The sequence below is a fragment of the Malurus melanocephalus genome, unplaced genomic scaffold (assembly GCF_030028575.1).
Source record: "Malurus melanocephalus ecotype Western Australia unplaced genomic scaffold, MMel_1.1 scaffold_254, whole genome shotgun sequence".
Lineage (NCBI taxonomy): Eukaryota > Metazoa > Chordata > Aves > Passeriformes > Maluridae > Malurus > Malurus melanocephalus.
Genome location: NW_026623486.1, coordinates 782,783 through 805,219, shown reverse-complemented (window position 1 = coordinate 805,219; position 22,437 = coordinate 782,783). Strand labels below are relative to the sequence as shown.

The 22,437-nt window shown below is 36.6% G+C and overlaps 1 protein-coding gene across 5 annotated transcripts in view; it reads left to right on the top strand.

Moving 5' to 3' along the window:
* The window catches only part of PHKB (phosphorylase kinase regulatory subunit beta), a 198,366-nt gene that overhangs the window by 133,096 nt on the left and 42,833 nt on the right, over positions 1 to 22,437 (top strand). For 3 of the 5 annotated variants that reach the window (XM_057375670.1, XM_057375669.1, XM_057375668.1), the window contains 6 exons: positions 8,329 to 8,418; positions 10,188 to 10,326; positions 10,967 to 11,066; positions 12,787 to 12,894; positions 14,778 to 14,858; positions 17,454 to 17,569. In XM_057375670.1, coding sequence (XP_057231653.1) covers positions 8,329 to 8,418; positions 10,188 to 10,326; positions 10,967 to 11,066; positions 12,787 to 12,894; positions 14,778 to 14,858; positions 17,454 to 17,569 — 634 coding nt within the window. Of the gene's footprint in view, positions 1 to 1,470; positions 1,558 to 1,691; positions 2,436 to 8,328; positions 8,419 to 10,187; positions 10,327 to 10,966; positions 11,067 to 12,786; positions 12,895 to 14,777; positions 14,859 to 17,453; positions 17,570 to 22,437 lie in introns of those variants that run through there. The other 2 variants (XM_057375666.1, XM_057375665.1) reach the window with 2 other exon arrangements.

Sequence of the window (22,437 nt, the reverse complement as noted above, 5' to 3'; positions counted from 1 at the left end):
CCCGGGGCTGTTTCCCTGTCCCCGCCGTGTCTCTCGCCGGTGGCGGCCCCGGCTGTGAGGGCACAGGGGGCACCCCGGGGGAGCCGGCCCCGCCTGTCCTTGGCGGGCACAGCCCCAGTGCCGCTCAGGTGTCATTTGTCCCCACGGGAGCAAAGGGAGCCGCTCGTGGAGCGTTTAGTAGCGCAGTTGTATAAAGGGTTGCAGTTGTAGAACAGGTGAAGTGTTTAGAGGAAAGTACCAGCTTTTGCCAGGTTTCTCTTAGGTAAGGGTAACCTCTGTGTAGCATGGGAATTTCTTGTTCTGAACAGGGACTSTGTGGCAGCTGTGAGGCAACATGTACATTCTGGTCTAAACCAAAGGGTGATGTTTGCCGAGTTAGCCCTAATTTCTGAACTTCAAAAAACTCAGGCTTTAATTATATTTTTAAGTAAAATGCAGTTTTAGTAGGGCTTTAATCGTTCTAATGGAAACAATTTTCCAGAAGATCCTTCTGTGATTATTTATGTGCCACACATGCTTGTTTTAATTCAGTTGTTACTTATTTGCATGTTTGCTTGGTTTTGTSCTAATGACTGATTACACACAGAGAGTGTGAGAGAAAGATGGGGCTTTATGAGGGCTCTAAAGAAGTGGTCTGATAAATTTTTAAAAGTTCAATTTCTGCATAGATTGATTGGCAAATCCCAGGATTAAGAGTGCCCACTGAAGGAGTTGATACTTTGTGGCCGGTTATGATTACCAGATCACGGTGCTGTGATCTGAAGGCTGATTGACAGATACAGCCCTAGAGCTCCACAAAACCAAGGCTGGCAGCCAATGTTTGGAGTGTGCGAATCCCAGGTCTCACGGCAGCACACGAACTGTGGGAATCCCCTACAGAGCCAGGCCCTGTGTCTGCACAAGGCATTTGAATGGTTTTAAACACATTTTCTTAACGGCTGCTGCCTGTTACTTTTTTTGTGGAGTGTATAAATGATATGTGTAATGACAGATTGTTATTGCAGTTGTCTTCGTTCTTTCCCAGTTCATACAGATTTTGTCCAGAGATTGTCTAGAGTTTTTTTCATGGCATTTTATATAATAACYGAGGAAATWCRGTCAAGAAGTAAACAYTATTTTAGTTGAAAAGTTTTTCTGWTATTAGAGTTGATTTTAAAATCAAATTTTATACATTAGCTTTYAGGTAGCATTCATATCTAAAAATAAAAAACATATTCTTATTTTTCAAGTTTACTGCTGTATCTTTATGTTGAAATTTGTATAACTTCAGGGCTTTTTTCTTCCTTCCTGGCCCTGTCAGAAGGAGACATGGTTGGGATGACCATAGAAAGTGACTGAAACCCCCACATGTTTCTGGTTTGGCCGAGGCCTGTGCTGGAGGCTCAAAAAACACACTGCTTTGTTTGGTTTTGTGTTTTTTTTTTTTACTGGTGTGCTGCTTGGAGTGAGATGTAGTAAACACAGAATAGACCCACGTGCCTGAAATGCACCACTGACTCATGTTTTCTAGCCAGCAGCGATGTATCATGTAAGACTCAGTCCTGTAGGAGGTAATTTGTATCCTCATATTTATGTCTATTAAATTATGAATTACTTTTTTTTTTCAGTAAAACCAGATTTAATTCAGAGATTTCCATTTCCTCTCCCAAAGCAATAAAAAACTGTTTCATTTGTTGCTTCTCTGATTGGGAAAACATATATAATAAAGATAGTAGCTGTATGATAAAGTCAGTAGCTGACTAGTCTAAAGCCCCTGAAATTTTGGTTACTTTAAAAAGCATAAACTTCGAAGATTTGGAAAAAATTTGTCATCATAATTACAAATGCTTTTTTCTTATTATATATTCCAAAGTGGAAGATGTCCCACCTCAAATAATTGAGATATTCAGTGCCATAAGTAATAACATGACAGCAAGAAATATCGTGGTTTAGATTTCACATGGGATAAAWGCAGCCCTATGCATAAGCAGAGTTTTAGCTCCTTGTCTTAAATTTTACTAAACACTTTTATATGCACTAGTTAAATCAGTATTTTTATTTCATCTTGAAATATATTAGGTTGTATTCATCACCTTTTGGTGTTTTGCCGCAAATTTCCTATTGAATAACAAAACCCGTRTCAATAGCCAAAACTATTGTAAACKGTGTCCTTTTACTCAGATAAGTTTTAAGGAAGTAAAAGTCAAATAAAACCAAGAGGTCAGTGTAGAAGAAGGAAACGTGTGATGAAAGTTTGTGCTGTGCAGTCTGTCATGTTAATAACTCCACTAACATTGCTTTCACTTAATTTAATGCTGATTGCCTTTAACATTTACTAAACAGTTTTGAAAATTACTGTAGCTTAGCCTGAGACGTTTGTGATTAGCTGCACCAATTTGAAATGGCCAATTTGGATGATGACAGAGCCTCCTCTGCGCATGCTTTTTTAAAATTTGGTAAGTGTGCAGTTCTGTGTTTTGTTTTTTGTTTGTGGCTATTTAATTCAACMAAAAATAATTGTGTATTTTGTTTCATGCAATGTTTTGTGCTGGTAGATTTTTAGCACTGTATAGTAGAACTTAAAAATTTGAACTSCTTCAGTGAAAATTTCTGAAAATTGTAATTACTTAGTTTGAAATCTACTGTCAAATCTTCCTGTTCTGTTTGTGTTTTGTGTTTCTGTCAGTATCCCTCGGTGTAACCATCTCTGAACTCAAATTTCTCATTTAAGATGGCAGTCACATGAAAGATGCATTAAGAATGATGTTTGCAATTGACTCCTAAAAGCCCCCAATGTGACTGGTTTAGAGCTAAGTAGAATTGCCAGTGACTCAGTCATTGGTTACAAAGCTTGACTTTTGGAAATTAAGTGGAAGCAAAATAAAGGCCCCTGGCACAGCTTCTCCTCAGGTACAATAGAAGCTAGAATATGTGAAGTTGTAAAGACCATTAATGTGTATTTTGAAAGCAGTTTGACTGGGAACAGATGTATGCATGTGAAATGTTGTGATTGGGGAAGACTCTTGTGTAGYTCTTGTTGAAGCACAGTAGCAGCTCAGTGCTGATGAGATTAACCAGGTGAGGGGACTCAGAACTGAGTGGCTTGAATCCTCTGCCCTGCCTGTGGCTTTTCAATTTTGCCTCCCTGAACATCAAAGAGCATGTGATGTGTTGACAGTGTAAAAACTTACTCTTTCCTAGTTATTATATAGATRCTTGATGTTTCTCTTTGTTATGATATCAACACTTTTAGTAGTTTTAACACCTATTGTTTTGAATTCTCAGAAATGGCAATACCTGCCTTGAGTATCCTGAATGGTTTCCTGCCTTGCTTGTAGCATTTACAAGGCTTGTGTGGTAGACTTTGGCATTTTGGTTATGTGAARCTCCTGTGTACTGGCAGGATGGTCAGTATTTTATTTCTGGTGTTCCGTAAGTTACTGTTAGTTACTGTWAATGCTGGGATCAGTAGTTTCCATAAAGTATAATATACTGTACAGAGAACTAACTTCAGATGATTAGGAGACAGAGAAAGGACAAGATTAATTAGTGCATATTTTTTCTTTTTTCTCTGTGATGCCCAGCAACAAGACCTGAGGAAATGGCTGGAGCTGTGTCAAGGCAGGTTTAGGTTGGGTATCAGGAAAAGAGGGTGTTGGGCACTGAACAGGCTGCCCAGGGCATTGGTCACAGCTCCAAGCCTGACAGAGMTCAGGAAGCATTTGGACAATGCTCCCTGGGACAGGGTGGGATTCTGGGCTTGTTCTGTGCAGGGCAAGGAGTTGGACTTTTACAATCCTTGTGGGTCCCTTCCAACTCAGGATATTCTGTGATTCTATGAAATACAATTACCTGCACAATCTAACACGTGATTTTTCTTGATCAATCATAGTTTCAAATCTTTGTYACTTCAGTGCTATTTAAATGAAACTATTACAAGGTTTTATTCATTTTTACCCATGTTGTTATCACTCAACCTACGTAGCAATTCATATCTTTTGCTTACTTTTACTGTGTATTCAAGTAGAGGAATRCTTTAATACCTTTTGCATCTTCCTSTCCAAGCSCTTCTCCAGGTGTTTCCCTGTTTTCATTGAATTGTAGAACATTTCAGTTTGGAAGGGTTGTCAGGATGTCRTCTACTCCAGGCTCTTGCTCAAAGCAGGGTCAGCTATTTGATGACAGTTTCCTCCTGTGTATAGTGGCTAATTTTTTTAAACTTTGCTGTGAGTAGAAATAAAGTCCCGTCTGGTGCCAATGACTTCTGTAATGTGAAGATGTCATTGCCCTTAGTAATGCTGGGTAATGAAAGTTACAGGATCTGAGGTCTGGAGCTGGTTCCTGTCTCAAGKGTTTGATTACATCCAGGACTAGTGTCGCATTAAAGGCAGTGGTCAGTTTTGATTCTTAGCAAATCTAGAAGGAAATCATATGTATTTTTTTTTCTTTTGAACTGTCCTGATTTAATTATGCAAATCAACATTTTAATTTGTTCTTCTGGCATATGAAATGTTGGAAATAAAGTTCCTGCCATGTTGCTTCCATTTGTGATTAAACTTCAGAGAAGTGTTTGTTTTATCATTCTATACTTTGAAAAATTTGAATAAACCATCCCTGTTTTAAATATGCAAATCCTTGTCCATAGACTTGGTCCAGAATTCCATTCAAATCCCTGTTTTTCTTTAATATCCACAATTTGTGCCATCTTCAAGGAAGTGTGTGTGTTCAAACCTTCTGTATATATAAATCTGGGAGCAGAGTTGTTTTGAAGCCATTTTGGCCATAACTTCTGAATCTAAACATCTGGATAGTTTACAGCTCTTCMCTGAAGAGCAGTTAGTGCTAATCCCAGGTATAACTGGAATTAAAATGAGGTGGATGGRAAAGCACTTTAACATCAGGATGACAATATTTTCATCCTCCAGAGGTTGTACAWACATAGGATTGAGATTTCTTCCTGTTCTCTAATACTTTGAAAGGAATGTCTGTCATTTTTAGTAATTATTCAATTTGAAGAGTGGTGAAGTCATATTTCTCTGGAACCTGTAAATGGTRGGRAATGAAAGAGGATTTGTTTTCCTTCAGATTATGAATATAGGGCATTTAGTYAGTGTAATGTCTGAAGACAACAGGGATTTAATTGGACTTGTAGTGTTCTCTTATCAGACATTAATTATATTAATGCAGGAAGTGACACTTTGATGTTCTATCAGTCTTTTACTGATTTTGAAGTAGGTACTGCCTGCAGCAATGCACTTGTGGTTTAAGAGAATAATGGGCACACTTCATTCTTTGTGGAAGAAAAGCTGAACTCCCATACACCCTATTTAAATGTTGGATGRGGTTGTTACACCACTAGACAGCAGAAGAAATAATAAATCAACAAAATAGGTTTTTATATGTTTCCTAGCATGCCTACTTATTTACCTAAAATACAACTCACACTGTATGGTCATAATAAAGTGATGTATTTATGGAAAACAGTATTTAAAATTAATGTCCTCATTCTGTTTCTTCTGAATGCGAATGTACAAACAGAGACCTCCAGGGTACTATTTGCATATGTCATTCTATTATGTTTAGAGTGCTACAGTCTTGCTGTTGTCATATTTTAACATTTTATTTTTTAGTTTGAAAACATATTTAAAATATGTAATTGAAAATAGCTTTTTATGACAGGTTTTAATCTTACTGAAATGAACTCTTAAATAGATTTTGGATGAGAGTGTAGACAGACTTTTTTTTTAGCCATCCTAAAAATAGCTTCCTCTGTGTTATGGGCTCACTCCCAAAGCACAAGGAAAGGAGCAGCTTCGTGTTTGTCCTGACTGTTCCTTGCTTTGATTAGGTTGTGATAGTAATGAAACATMATTTACCACATGATTTCTCCAGGAGAATGCCATAGACACCCAAGCAAAACATAAACTATATAGATGCTAATGAGGAATTAATGAAGAATATGTGGAAAACTTTGATTTACACAAGTTCTGCTTGTAGTGGGAGTAATTTTAGGGAATACTTAGAAAGCATAAAACTTTTTGTCAGTTTTTTAAGCTTTGAATCCAATTCACCTTTCTGTTTCATCAACAGTCTACTCTGTTTTACTATATTTCTATTAAAGCTTCAAATATCTGAAATAATGTGACTGGTAGATGGTGGTGTTTTGACAATTTCATGCTCTCTATTCTGTTTAATCTTTTTCCTGCACTAAGTTGAAATCTTTGAATGCTCTGAAATAGAAGGATATGCTTTTGGTTCTTGATAACTTTGTTTTGTTTCTCTGTTGGCCACAGAGGGTCACAGATTGTCTGGTAAGTATTTAAATCAGAACAATTTCAGTTCAGGAACTTTTGACTTTGTATGTCCGTGTGTGTGTGCCTGTGAATACTCGCTGTTGTGTCCTGGCACCACACTGGGGTTAACAGCCTGCAAGAAGTGGACATTCTGAACCTGTTCCACACACAAAGGGTGGTGGATATACATCTGATATTCAGTTAGCTAACCTGTGAATTAGAATCTTTATTTTGCCTTTGAAAATCTAATAATCGAATTTCTCATAAATTTGTTGCTTTTCGTTCACTGACTTCCTGAAGTTTTTTTCCTTTGTGTATTGTTCTTTCACTACAGCACTGAACAAAATAACAGTTACTGCAGCTCACTGTATTGTGTGCTTTTGCARGATAACTGAATTAATTGTATAACAGTATAAATTAGGAATTATCTCATGGACAGGGATTCATAGGCAAAAAGAAGTAGAAAAATGAAATTGCTTTGAAAATGGATTTAAATTGGTTCAGAATGTTCATTATTTATGTATTTATTTTAATAGAAGATACAAAAGCTCTGATATGTTACAAGTTTTTATTTTCCATTAAGGAAAAATTTCATTTCTTTTGACTTTGTTTTTTTAGGCAGATCAGATAAACTGGGCTCTCTGTGCTTCCATCCAGGCCCTTTCCCACATGCAGGTGTTATTTCTAATTTAACCTCTCCCAGTGGGGAAAGGCTGTAGGGGAAGCTCCAATGAGTTGGGAAGCAGCCCAGGGCATCCATGGAGAGCAGACACCCAAGGTTCTGTTTAGGGAGGAGTAGATTGTGTTTCACTACTGTGATTGCAGAGCAAAAGTTTGTCTCCCCACCAAAGGACTTGATTCATAAAGCCTCTGTCACTATTCCACACACATTCCAGTCAGGTTGGAAAAGTCCTCTGAGATCATTTAGTCCAACATTTGACCAAACACCACCTGAGTGCCACATCCTGTTGTTTCTTGAGCACTTTTATTTCTCTTTGTTTTGTTTTCTTTATTTCATGTGGATGGGAGTGCATAGATAAATCTCGTGTCCATTGCTTGGGAATGTGGTGGGATTGCCAAAGMAGCACTGTGAACAGGAGCACTTACTGTGTCCTGCCAGAACTGCTTGGCTGGCTGGGCTTCCCTGGCAAGGCATTCCCTGAGCTTTTCAGAAGGGCAGCCTGCAGTCCGGAAAGGGAAAATTCTCATTCTTCCTGYGAGCACATGGCTCTTTGGAGGCATTGCCATCCTGAACAGTGAATAAAGCCCAAGTGATTTATGGAGGAGAGCAGCGTGTTRCTCTGAAATGAGAAGCTGGAAATGGTTCACCCCAGTCATTTTTARTAGGTAGCCCATTTCAGCTCTCAGTAAAACTGACTTTCAGGTGGAGATAGTGAAACCGTGGAACAGGAGAATGAAAGATAGGGATTTGATAGCGTTGTATATTTCTGGAAAACTGCTAATTTGGGGGCTTTATCTGTTGAATGGCTTGTTTAAGCTTTAACAGCACGTGGGTACAAGCGAACCCTTATTCAAGACATGAGATCAGCTGGGCTGACTGGTGGTGGGTGCAAACGAGGTTGGGGCAGGTAAAACATTGATAATGTTGGACATGTTCATTTTAAAAGGCAGGTAAGGCAGTAATAGTTAAATATGGTCTAATTTTGGCCCTCTTGTTCTGTTTTTTTTCTACGTCTTTCAGAATTTTCTCCATAGCTTACTTAAGTTTCCAAGAAAATGTTCCTAGAAAATTGTTAACATTTAATAGTTGTCTTCAATAATTAACTACATTTGTATAGCATTTGCTGTAGCTGGCTGTCTACAAGGCATTGGAGATACAGATGGAAGTCTGGTTTCTGTAGAGAGGCACTGTAGAGAAAAACACGTATAGAAGTCTATTCTCTGTTGACATAACTTTTTCTGTTTCAATTGAAGTTTGATAAATTGTGCTTTTTTATACCAAACATGGAAAAATACCTTATTGCAGTAATTTTTAACAATGTTAGAATTATGAAACTGATTCTGATCTTGGTTTTCTTTTTTCTTCTTATTTTAGGTTCAATTTATGAGCCACTTAAATGTATTAACCTTCCAAAGCCAGAGGGGGAAAGTCTGTGGGATAAATTAAATCATTACTATAGAATTGGTAAGTTAATAATGCTTGAACTAACCCAGGTGTGAGTTAGAATTGATAAAGATCARTGCTACATTATTCCTACTTAAGGATAGTTTCCTAAACCTCTGCTGGAAATTTGAAAGGCASAAAGACAAGGGCTGAGTTACACATCTTGTTGAAAATCAAAATGTCTGTTGAAAATCCAGTCCAGCTGTAAGACTGAATTTAGAATTATTTTGGATAAGGGGGTAGCTTTGTATGATAGCATTGACCAGGTACAGCTGAGAAAAAATTTAAATGGAAAAAAGCTTTCTTATAGTACGTGGAACAGTTTGGCAGGTGATCAGTGAGAAGTTCTTTTTTGTTATTAATTATGCCATAATGTATTTTTGTGCTGAAGTTTTGTTAGCTAACTTACTTTAAATCACCTTTAATAGTTTTCTTTTCATTACGAGGTTATTTTAAGCCAAAACCATTAAAGAAGCAATGATTTGTTTTGATTATTTTGGGTTTCAGGAGGTTTGTGTGATAATGAAGTATGCTAAARTCAGGGTTTTTTAATAGCTGTGCAATTGGCTGTTTAAGATTCAAGTTTTACTCAGACAAGGCTATAGAATAGTGAACAATTTTCCCATCACTCTAAAAATACGGGATGAGACTTCATTCWAATGGCTTTTTGAAGTGAAATCTGCATTGTACCTGGTCTGTCCATAGATCTGTTGCTTTTTTAGTGCATTGCTTTTGGCTTTCCTACAGAGGAGATGGCTGTTCAATTTGTTTTTTTAACTTGGCAGCAATAAATCAGTGGTGGTGCTTGCTATTAATCTCAGGCAATTATGCTGCTGCCACAGTAAAAATCTATTATTGAATTTATACTTAATTTAGAATAATCTATATTGACTTCTTCAGGTAATATTTTATCAAAGTTTTTGTTACAGGTTATCAAGACACTGAAAAATATAATGCAAAAAGCTGAAAAACCTTGTAGATTTCATTCAGATCACTTAGTTTCTAGTACATAGATAACAAAGGGTTTCTTAAAATTAATGCTTGACAACAATCTGTGGAAAAAAGCCTGCTTTCCTGTCTTATGCTGGACAGATTATTGTTAGAAGGTCATGTTTGAGGGCATTAAGCCTAGTTTCAATCTTGTAGCATTSTGGTTCTTACATAACCTTAGGGAAAACAATTCCCAAAATGCAGAATATTGAAATACAAAAAGAATTAGAGTAATATTTAGTCTTTTTTCCAACTCACTTTTGTCAGCCTGAGATTTCCTGTCTTTTTCTATTATTATATCAAGGTATTGAGTTAAATAATTGTAGTTGTCCTTTCTCCTTACTTACTCACTTACTTCCTTCTGCTTTCATTGATAATATTGATACAGTCATCTGGCCTGAGTTAAAAGYGTAATTTTTATGAATGTAGAATTCTGGACAGTTTAAGCATTTTAATGATTGGGGSGACAGCTGACATACTGTAGTTACCTTTTTCTTCTGTTTTCACAGAAAGGAAATTACTGGGTTGCTTTGTAGAAATTCTGTACAAAGTGGCTTGTGCTAGAACAGACTCATAGAAATAGTTTTGATTACTGCTGRGTTTTTGTGTAAAAAGGTCTAATTTGCCGGAAAAACCATGTAACAAGTGTTGTGTGTGTTTCTCCTTACTTTCCTTTCTCTTATTTTATCTTGTGGRTGCTCTGACAGGTTGTGCACCCCTTGATCTATTCCTGGAAATCTATTTAGAAAGTGGAAGAAATAGTAGTTTGTTAACAACCTTTTTATTTTTCCTTCTTCCAGTGAAATCCACGTTGCTGCTCCATCAAAGCCCGACCACAGGTCTGTTCCCTACCAAGACTTATGGGGATAACCAAAAGGCAAAAATCCATGACAGCCTTTACTGTGCTGCCTGTGCCTGGGCACTGGCCCTTGCTTACAGGTGAATAACTTCTGCACTCAGTCTCTGCCAGGTTACATTCCCTCTCTTGTTCAGTTCCCGGGAAAGTTTTCAAAGAGGAAGCTTTATCAAAAATAGATTTGTAAACCTATTGAGAAKGGTGGTTTCCACATCTCATATTTGTGAAGGTACTAGGTTAAAAATATCACTCTATTTTGGTAAGTAAACATGTTTTCATGTAGTGTAATTGGTACCAGTATTTGTTACAGAGGAATTAATGCATGCAATTAAAAATAGAGGTCCTCGTGGCAAATTTAACTCAAGGGATACTTTTAAATCTAGTAGGAAAGTTCAAGGCACTGGCAGGCTTGTTGCTGGTGCTAACAATCATTTACTTGCAAGACACAGGATGATATATTATTAGGAAGGATTTTTTTTAATGTTTAAATTTTGAAATAGCAAGGCTTATGTAAGTTGCAAGACAAAAAACCGTTTATTGTTATTATTATTATTTTTAATAAGAAAGGATGACTAAGGCTGTAAATATGTTGATATGAGTGAGGGCACAACTATCCAACAGCGTTACTTAAATACTTAATATTCCAAAGCATTAATGTCTCCTTTTTTCTTTCCCCCCCTAATGCATTTGCAATTTGTTTCATGAGTTATCTCTCTCACCCAGGCGTATCGATGATGACAAAGGAAGGACTCACGAGCTGGAGCATTCTGCTATAAAGTGCATGAGAGGAATTCTCTACTGCTACATGCGCCAGTCCGATAAGGTACAGCRCTGCGGCGCAGACACGAGCGCTCGCCTCGTTCGGGGGGATTAATTAAACTGGGAAAACCAACTCCTAAATACAGATCAAATTGCCAATGTTACTGTGTGCCCCAGCTCACAACAGCTGCCTCATTATTGTCAGGCTGCAGCGTCATTTTAGGGAATAGAAACACGAGCATTTTGGGGAGGAAAGTGCAGGCTACACTTGAAACTTCTTTGTGTTCATTTTGGAGTTGTTTATGCCATTTAAATATTGCACCATTAGTAGTTGTGGAGGGTGTTATGTCTGTTTTGTGTTTAAGTAGAATGATGTAGAACTACTTTTTGTTAAGGCTGGTGAATTTTCTTTGCACAGTTATCTTGGTTATTGTGTTTGCTGTTGTTCTCCTTACCTAGGTGATATTTTTGATTGTTTTGCTTGGTTTATTTAGCTGATGCACTTCAGCAGTATTTTACTTAATGATGTAAGTTCAGAAGGGCACATGTTTCCAAAATGAGTAAGGAAACAGAATTTACTTATGTTGCAAAATAGTTGATTTATTCATCCCATAATTCTCCTTTGAGTATACTCTGAATATTCAGACCTTCTYCTTATCAAAATTTGGTGTGGCGAATAAATTTTGCATAGTAGTTGGCAGCAGATCTAGRAGTAGTTAAATATAAATGTATTCCATGTGCTTATTTTAAGTTTCAGGTCACTGAGGTAACTGTATTGTTAGAAATAGTTTTTCAGGTTAGCCCACAGGTTCCATCACACTGAGCACACAAACTGAAATGTGAAGTCCATGGGCCTGTGGTATTAGTAGCAATCATAGTAACCCAGTATTGTATTGCCAGAGGTATTTATGCTGACATGTGTTTTCTGGGGGTTTGGGTTTTCTTGAGAGTCTCATGTCTTTAAATAATCTTGACCTAAATTGATCTTGTTACATTTGAGAGGTTGTTTTTCTCTTTGGTGTGCAGTCATTTGTTTTRAGGATGATAATATGAATAATGAGCATTAAATTAACACAGGTGTCACACTGCTGGCACACTGCTAGTCTGGTTTTGCCTTGTTTTGTACAGATGCTTTTCTCTTCCTACAATGTGGTAATAAACAGTTTCTGGTACCTAACAGATGGAAATCAAGCTGGATTTTATTCTGAGACTGTGTATGGCCTCATGTAAAAGAAAGATATTTTTTAATAATATGAATTATATATGCCCAAGACATGACCTGAGCAGATGCTGCTGCTTGTAACAAAAATTGCAGATGTTGTATTCTATTGTCCAGAARGATATGAGTTATGACCTGAAGTGTATTTATTGTATTTGTGGAGTAGATGTGAAAATTCCACACAAGTATTTGTTTGCTTGTTCTGAGCCACGTGCTGTRTGTTTTGTTGGTAGAGAAGATTGTCTCATGAAGTTAACATTGGTGTTGAAAACACTGTGAAATGTGTCAGGTACCGGCAATGATGGKTAGAAAATTCTAAAATTTGTTGGAGAGCAAAGCATGACTTGAAGAGTTATGGTGCTATCTTGGTTTTATTTAATTACCAGCTATAATTTTCTGAAAAGACACAGTTGATTCTAAGGTTCACATAGTGGTCATATAAAGAAATTTTTTAATGTGGTAATGGTAATAATAATTTAAATAAGATACATGGTGAATTTATGGTTGCCAAACATACTGAAATTATTGACTTTGCTWTTATGTTTTGCCTTTCATTCACCTTTAGGTTCAGAAATTCAAGCAAGACCCCAAACCATCTGCATGCCTGCATTCTGTGTTCTGTGCACGCACTGGAGATGAGGTCTTCTCCCATGAGGACTATGGTCACCTKCAGGTAACACACCTGTAGATGTAAATCACAGTTTGGCTGATTTTTTTTAATAATGTTATTGTTGTCTCCATTCTTCCATAATGCAGCTGTTTCCATTTGGTTAGATTTGTGTTAGTTGTGCTGTATGTGGTAAAACTGGGGTTTTACTGAAAAAGAGTATTTGAAATATAACTCAATGGTCTGTTTTGGTCAAAGGTACTGAAATAATTGTGACATTGCAGAGGTAAATGGTTGGTTGTTTACCAAGTTCCTTCTTTTTGATACCAACAGATGGCTGTCAATAAATAATCCTGGCAAAAAAAAAGTTGCAGTCAGTAAAGTGAAAGATTTAACGTAATCTTACMGTGAATATTAACATTCCCAACCTAATTTTCCATAATTTTGAGCAATTTTCATTCATTTAATATACACTGACAACAGCTTTGTCTGKTTAGGAATTGTTGTTCATTGCTTTGTGTAGTGGCTCCTCGTCAGATCCATTGCATAACTGATTGTTTTATTGTCTCTCATTTTCCATAGTTTTAATCTACTCTTTTTATTTCCCTGTCTCTTCTACTTTCAGACCYACCTTTGCTTTCATTACCTTGTTATTTTGCATTCCATAAGTCTGCACACTCCTTTTAGCTCAGAAATTGCTAATGAAATTGTTCAGAACTGTGACAGTAGGTTGATGATTATTTCATTTCATGGTGACAGTATTATTTAAAGAGTTCGTATAGTAAATGGATTGGATTCAGAAAGTGTGTGTTCAGGGAAAACTGCTTTGTGGAATTATCTTAAGTTAGCATTTTGGACTCCAATATGAAGTTTCCTGTCAGGAACATTGTACCTACAGGAGGAGTCAATCTGGGACCTGGGGAGCACTGYAGGAGAGTTTTAAGTCTGTTTTTTGTGGCAGCTGAACCATTCCCATAAACATGAATGCACATTCCCAGCTGTCATCAGCATCCYTCAAAATCCAGAGGGTTTTCAGCTCTGGGGAGACAACAGAGTATAGAGTAACTGAGGGGGCTCAGTTGGGAAAAATTGAAGGTATTATGTAGCCCTCATTGCTGTATTTGGTGCTTTTCAGTTTGTATTAAGACACTGGAATCAGTGGTCTTTAAATATTTTGTGATTTTAGAATTTGGACCTAATTATTAAAGTGCTGTGTTCCAGATAAGAATCCAATTTTTCGTTCTAGAAAAAAAGTAAATTTCATATGCTGAGATTGTGGTTTTATACCTCATACTGTGAGAAACTTTCTCTATTGGAGTAATACAAATTCTCAATTATAGTATAATTCTGTAATAAAAAACCAAACCAGCAGTTGCCTTACATTTCTCAGTGAGCTGACATTATGATGCTCATCTATACAGCTGCTGAAGGTAATTACTGKTAATAATAAATGCTGTGTACAGCTACAAAAAGTAGTTTTTCACATATCTGATGTTGTAGTTGTCCTCCTGTCAGCTGATAACACCAAAATTCCCACCAGGGRTGACGTGGTTTGCTTTCTAGGTGTGCTGTGTGCTGTTCAATATGCTACTTGCCTTTCTGGTAGCCTGCTTGGTAATAAGCTGTCATATATGTAAACATGAAAACAGCTTGTGACTAAAGTGATTACCTGGGGGTCAAAGCRGTGTTCCTAAGGGAAAACGTTTTGCTAGCACAGTTGGAAATTAAAAAATCATAAAACAGGCAAAATTTTAGAGGACCATGCTYGTTTGTGCCATTTTTTTCCTATTGATTGTTTCCACATCATTAGATCTAGGATTTTTGAAGAAGCAAGCGTGTGTAAAAGTGGGACCATTTTTGTTGGTGAATTATACCACATTTAGTTTGTTTATATGACTTCAATAAACATAGTTAATTATAGTTTCCTTCTGTGTTTTAATTATTTGCAGATCAATGCTGTGTCATTATTTCTCCTTTATTTGGTTGAGATGATCTCTTCGGGGCTGCAGATTATCTACAACACAGATGAGGTACAAATCGATTTCCCATCCTAAAACATGCTTCAAGTTGTTTGTGTTTGTTCTTGTTTTTGTTTCCTTAACCAGCTGTAAAKTAATTGTTCTGAAAATACACTGCAGATATTCTGTGCTTTGAGTGGAACTAAGAACAAGTAATGGAATGATGGATAGCAAAATAATAGCTAAAAAAGTGTCAGATGTGCAAAGAGTAAATGTAAGATRACATTGAAAGTTTTACAGTTCTCTGCTATTTCTGAAAGCTGCAAGGTCAAGAATTAAAAGGTCTCTTAGGATGATTAACTTGTACTTACGTTGTTCTCACTTTTCATGTTATTTCAAACTTAGTGCATCCTGTCCAATGAAAATTCAATATAATAAATAATAGGGTTAATTTTCAGGGAAGTCTGAAGGACTTTCTTCAAGTTCATTGGAACCTATGGGTGTTAAGAAGTTTTGCTGTATCTTGAATTGAAAACAAAACAATTTTATATTGTAGTAAGAGATGTTTGTAGAGAGTGTTAACTCTTCTGTAAATAAGATAATAATAGCCTTGGCTTCAGTACAAGTCATGTCAGGACAACCTGCTGGCCTGCTCTAAAATGAGGTTATGTTTTGAAACTCTAATGGAAAGCACAGATGTATGTACTTTTTTAATTCTTTTTTTCTCCAATTTTCTTAATCTGGATTTGCTTACATTTACTCTGTTCTGTKTAATAGTTGCTGCTGTATTGCCTTAAAAAGCTTAAATGCGCTTGTGGTACTACCATTAAAAAAAAGGGGCGATTTTTCCAGTAACAGTGAATTTGCATTATTTTTCTAAAAGAAATATCTTCAGTAATCTATTTTTTTAGATGATTAAAAAATGAAATGTTGCAACATGTCTTTTTTCTTTCTTAGTGAGATCGTGTGATAGGTCTGCATTATTTTCTCTGAATTGCCTTTATATCTGTCAGGAGGCAAATGTATGTAATTAAGTATTTAATTAGCTTGATATATAATTTATGTTATCCTCCAGATGTTTGCCTTTAATTACAGATTCTGCAGAAACAGTGCATGTTTATAGACTCTCCAGTCAGTGGATATTCTCCGCTTCCTTGCCAGGATGTTTTCCCAGCAACTGTCSCCTCTAAATCTCTGGGCTATGGAGATTCATGCTAAGATTCCTTTACCACAGACCTGYCYCTGTATGGCTTCAGGGATTGTCAGATCCCSTTAATGCCACATAACGATGCAATGYCCAAGTTTTCCTGTGGTAAAAAATAATCAGTAAKGTTATGTATTTCTGTGTGGTGCTAGTTACTTCTTCATATAAATTTCAGTTATTGATAAACATGGGAAAAGCCACCCTCTTAATCCCTGGGTGTTGTGGCTTAATTCAGGGAAAGTTCATTTTAATACAACCAAATGCTAAATTATAGGGATAAATGTACTGGGCATAGCTAAAGAGTGAGACAGGGTTTTCTGGAAAGCAGTAGCTGTGAAGAGTTTCAATGGACAGATAATTGTGCATATGCACCCCATGCTGAAATTTTAGCAGAGGCATATTATATAGAGAAAGAGACAAGTGTGTCTAGAATTATAATACTGCTGCTGGACTGGTATTAGCATTAAGAGTATATCTGAAAGGGTAAATTTTTAAAACCTGAATGGAGAAAAAAGACAGAGATATGTACAGGTAACTTGAAATAGAAGCAAATACCTTTCAGTATACTCATTAAAAAAATCACTCGATAGTAGCAAAGTGAGTCCTTCTCTGTAGTTCCCCAGTATATCCCCACTGCAATATTTTCTTTTCCACAGAGTCCCCTAGAATAATTTGGATGGGGGAGGATGAAATCCCTGCTTTGGGGATGAGCCAGTGTAAATCTTGTGCCTGTGGTTAAATTTTGTCTAAACTCTAATCTGTGGACTCTTTAAAGTGAGCTATATGCTCAATTTCATTTTTCTACAGTCAGGCAACTCCAAATTTCTTTTTCAACAGTATAAATCAGAAAAAATTATCTGCTTAAATAAGTCCCCAGCTATAGCTGAATACACCTTGAATGTCTTAAAATACCCCTCAGTACTTTGGTATTCAGTTGAAATGTATTGGTCCGAGAAGAGATTCTAATTACAATAAATTGGTTTATACTTTAGTTTATAAAGGATTGTGTTTGAATCTGCATAAATATGTATTATCTGGAGCTAATTTAATAAAACTTTGGCATRTCAATTATCTTAAAATGAATTATGAAAAAGCCCCAAGATTTCTGCATTTTAATTTTGTTTTGGTTTCTGATATTGTTAGGATAAGTTTTTTTAAAAGACAAAATATCACCTTTTTGGAGCTCTTCAAATATGTGTCTTGAATATGAAATAATTTTTATCCCTGCCTTTGTTGGAACTTCTGCATAAATTCCCTTTGTCACTTCATTTGGGACAGCTCTTAATGTATCATTATTAAGAATTGGTTTTAAAGAGAATATGTGAACTTGGGAACATCATTCTGTGGGTTCAAACAGAAAAGGATAGAAAGAACAGTTTTGAGTAATAGCAATGCTCTCTTTTGGAAAAAAAAAAACCCAGAAAAACTATGCTTTCATTTTCCTTCACTTTTCTTTCCTCTAGGTGTCCTTTATCCAGAATCTTGTGTTTTGTGTGGAGAGAGCCTATCGTGTACCAGATTTTGGTGTCTGGGAAAGAGGCAGTAAATATAACAACGGCAGTCCAGAGCTGCATTCAAGGTAGGTGAGCAAATGGAGCTCTTTTAGTCAAAGCAAGTAAATGAACAAAAAGAATTCATGGGGTGAGCTAAAAATAATAATGCATGAAAATACTGTTTGAACTAAATTAAGGTTCTCTAAAGATTGAGAGATGTATTTTGGGAAAATTGAAGATAATTTCATCATGATATGCATGCTGAAATAACCACATGGATGCTTAGCTGTTTGAGTATTCAAATTCCAGTAATTATGTGCAGCTGCATGTATATAATTCTGAAAATTGTGTTCAGAACAGTTCAGGGTCTTGAGGCATGTGMAATGGGATKGGAATAGGATTCACAGAACTGGTTMRGAATATCCACTTTAAAAAGGTGTAGAATCATCAGTTTAGATTTTCTCCTCTCCACCACGGTGGGAAGAAGGTGCTGGGCAGTGGAGAGCAGCCTGGTGCCAAGCTCTTGTCCAGGTTCTGCAGCTGCTGCCAGTTCTGAGCCCTGTCCCCAGGGACAGGGAGCAATGCTGTTAGCATTTTACTGCTCACCTCCATGGAATTGCTCATGTGCTGTCTGTCTTGAAGGATCAAATCTGTAATCTGACAATTTGATTTTTCTAGTGTTACTATTGTTGTCTCACTTTTTGACTTCTGAGGTTTTATTATCACAAAAATTGCTATAGCTTGGATATCTTAGGATTTTTAAAGCATTGTTGATCATCTGAAGTATAAAGGGCTTGCACAGAATACATATTTCTTCCAGTCTTCAATACTGCCAAATGAATCTGTGTTCTCATTTGAGAATGAATTTTTCTTCTTACTCCACATGCTGGCATGTATATTTTAGCCTATAGATACAGTGACATGTCATTGCAGACAAACTGAATTCTTTTATAGATTTTTTCTATCAGTATGAGAATTAAAAAGTCCAAGTTGTTGTTATATAATCTGTTTTATTRCCTTGCTAGTTTTCTTTTCTCCTACTGTGTCTGTAAAATTCTCCAATGCCAGGCTACACAAGCATTCACACAGAGAATCAAATGCTTCTTTCCACATCTCACCTTGTAGAAATGTGCAAAAGGAACAGCAAAACTCTGGTGTTTTCTGTTGTTTGCAGCATTCTGGTTATTCAGTATGTGAAGTTCCTTCAGGGAAAACTGAGCATCTTTTAAACAGATGGAAATGGGAATGTTATTTTGTCTTAATCTAGACTGACATTTATAGGTTGGTTTTGCCAAGGGTAAAGTTTTGTGAGATGGACTGGGCCAATCTAACTGATCATTGAGCTAGCACAAAGGGAAGCTCARAGCTTGGTCCTAATTTAAGAAGTAGACTTTGGTCATCAGAAACAAATAGTGCCCCTATTTATCTTTCTTTGTGTGCATGTGCATACTCTGCTTCACWGTAGAAAGCTGGTAGGCAATTTCCMTTGTTCTCATAAATCAGAAAAAATGGAAGGGGAACATGCATCAAAAGACACATTTAGATATTACTGAAGAAAGGCCTGGGTACACTGAAATATTCTTTATACTTTATGTTCCAATTCTATCTACCAAAGAGAGCTATCAAAACATTTTTGTTTTAAATTGATGAAGCAGTTATGAGTATCAGGTCTAGTCACAAATGATGTATGTGTTTCTTCAATGATTATGGACCCCAGAGTGGTCTCTTTGGGGTCAGTGTTATGGATGGTGCCCTCCTGACCCTTAAAGCCTCTGCTGGAAGTCTGCATACAGCATGTGTTTGCTTCCAGAATGAGTGGTTAATTCTTGTCTTTTACTGAAAGAGGCTTTCTTTTCGAAGAAGATATTWTACACCAGGAAGTCTGTGAATAAAAGCTGCAAATTATGGCCCGTRTTAAAAGATGCAGATATTTTAAGCCTTCACAGTCTTGGTATTCTCTCTTAGTAGAGCTCCAAACACTTCTAATAAATGATAAATAGCAGAACACTCTGTGGAGCAGGTCTTCACTGATGTATGCAAATTGATGTCTTTTATTGGTTCAAAGGCAAGATTTGTAACAGCTTTTATTGTAGTGTGATCCCTTCCCATACGGCTGAACTTCACACAAATTAATTTGTCCTGTAGCTGTTTGATCAAGCTGCTCTCAGGCATCTGCTGAGTACCTGTGCAAACTGCCTCTGACATCTCCCATATGCACTGCGAGAGCCATGAAACTGCCCAAGTGCAGCATCCTCATTCCCAATCCAGGACTGCAGAGCCGTGCTCTAGCTCTGCTCCAGAGGRTAGGTGTGCATTGCTGTAGTCCTTCCTGCAGTCCTTCCTGCTTCTATTTGGGGTTCTATAGTTAAAAATTCCTATCAGTGTAGGAAATTTTTCTTTGCTTCTTTTTCACATCCTCTGTGGTGCTTGATGTTCTAGTGCTGTACAGTTGAAATATACAGCACTCGGCAAGAAATGGAACAGGAGGAGGATTAAAAGCAGATATGCTTGTAGGTCTATTTTGATTTACATTTGCTAGGAATACACAAATTTTAATGCTTGCCTTCATTTTTTACTGAGAGGGTGAATCTAACACTTAAAAGTAAGCGGGAATTATGAATGTTGTTTAAGTGTGTTCGCGACATTTTTCTTAGCAAGCTGGAAGTACTTGCTCTTGGTTAGTCTCATCTTCCCCTGTCCTAAATATACCTCAAGATCAAATGTTACCAGTAGCATTATGGTTGCAAGATTGCTCTTGATAATCTTTGACACATTTAAATAATTGGCAGCTCCAGTAAGGTCTAAGGATTACACCTGCTGAGGTTCAGTGGGGACATTAAGAAGAACCTTCTCATTTAAAGCACTGAGAAGGAAAGATCAGGATACGCAAAACAAAAGCTCCATCCTTGGGGGTTTTTGAGAGTTGTCTAGTTAAGTCTTAGCTAAGCTTTGTTTTACTTAAATTTGTCTTGGTTTTTCTCTCTGTCTTCAAGTACAGTTTTGTGTTGGGCTYGATAAGTTCYATATGTCCCTTTTAGCCAATGACTTACTGACCCTGTGAAATTTTCAGAGGAATGTTTCAAGAGGATTTGGGTTCAGTTTTGTTTCAGACCCATCTCTAAGTAAGCACCTTTTCCTCTGGGCAGATTCCCACAGGTTAGTAGAGTCTGTTCATAGTGGCTTCTTGAGTGGRGGAAGGAACATATTTATTAAAATACATTTTGCCATTAATGCAGTCTGTTAACACACTCCCATTTTTTTGTTGCTAAATTGTAGAGTAGGAGGGATGTATTTCCTATAAAAGAACATGAGCATAATGTTTATTATCAAGCCTCTTTGGTAATTTGCCCAACAGGAAGGCATTAATCAGTGGGAATGAAGTGAGTGTGAAGTGTGATGAAGTGTGCTGTGCTGTGTGATTGTTCACTCTGTTAAAGACATACTTGATACAAAGGCTGTTCACGCACTTCTTTTTTCTTTTAAAATAACTTCCTCCTGTCACTTACCTGTAAAACTTCTGATAATCTAAGTGGTACTTGTGTGTGTGGTGGAGTGATTGACAATGTTGAGACATTTATATGGTCACTCACAAGCAATATTTGTAAGAGCAGCGAAGTCTACAGGGGCTTTCAAAATCCAGAGGTAGAAAAATGCTGATCAAAACCAGTAAATTGTTACATTATTCTTATTGTAGAATAATGACTATGTCTGTAAAATAGAGATGATTTCWTAGCAGGAATACATATTTGCCTTGAATTTCTTTCAGGCAGTATCACCCTGTTTTGCAGACAGATTGAGTGGTTTTATGTTATCTGAATACCAGTTGAACATTTATTACTTCTTCATCTCTTATCAGTAACTTTTTTCTCACTCTGAAAATATTTAATGTTGATATTAGGACTTTACTTGAAAGGGAAATATGAGATTTTAATGTGATAAAAGTCAGTATGCAGGATTTCATCTTCTGTATGTGCAATTTGATAAAAAATTCCTAATTCCTATGAAAGGTTCTGTTCTGAGTCACCATGCCAAATTATTTGATCAATTGYTAGGTGATAATTAGAATAGAGCAATTTTTAGAACAATTACATTTTTTATTTAGGTATTTGAAACAGAGCCAGAAAAATAATTATGTTCACAGCAGTTGTGATTTCAGTTTATTTCTTCATCTGTGCTCCATCTCTAAAAGCTTTCAGCATCGGAMAACACCAAATTGAGACTCTGAGGCTGTGGTTAAGCTGGTCAGCTTTCTCTTGTTGAACCAATTAGAACTGAAACCCAGGAGCATTCTTTCTGGCAGTGTTTCAGAAAGGAAGGYGGAGGTTTATAAATGATAAAGTGTGAAATCAGTCTAAAGTATTTCTAATATTAAAACCAACAGAGGTAAAGTAATACATAAAAAACCAAATTCTGTAACTGCATTGAATTCTTTTTCAGTATTTTCAATATTTTCTGTGTAATCATAATTAGACCACTTATTTAAAATGTGTATGAGTTAGTAATAATTTGAAATTTCATATTTTACATTAATGGATAATACAAATGACTTTATTTACAGTAAAGTAAAATGTTTGCTTCCATCCCAAAGTACCACATGGAGTATAGAAAAATAACAATTGAAGCACAGTCCCCGTTTGCAGATTTCTGACAATAGTGAATTTTTTGGCAGCGGGTGGTGCTGGATGATGGAGTTGTTTGTCAATAAAGTCACAACTCCTCTTACATAGAAGTCGGGAATTGTTAGTGCCTATTATCTGAATATTTATTATAACTTGGTGTTCATTAATTATTCTTACAAACAAAATAAACTTGCTTTGTTTTACTGGATGCTCTGAATCTGTTTTAGCAGACTGCCTAAGAGAATGTAAAAGATGTTTAAGTAGCTGGACCTTGGAGCATTTCCTGGTCCTACACTTGTCTGTCAGCACTGAGGGAGCAGAGCAAAGGCCTTTCC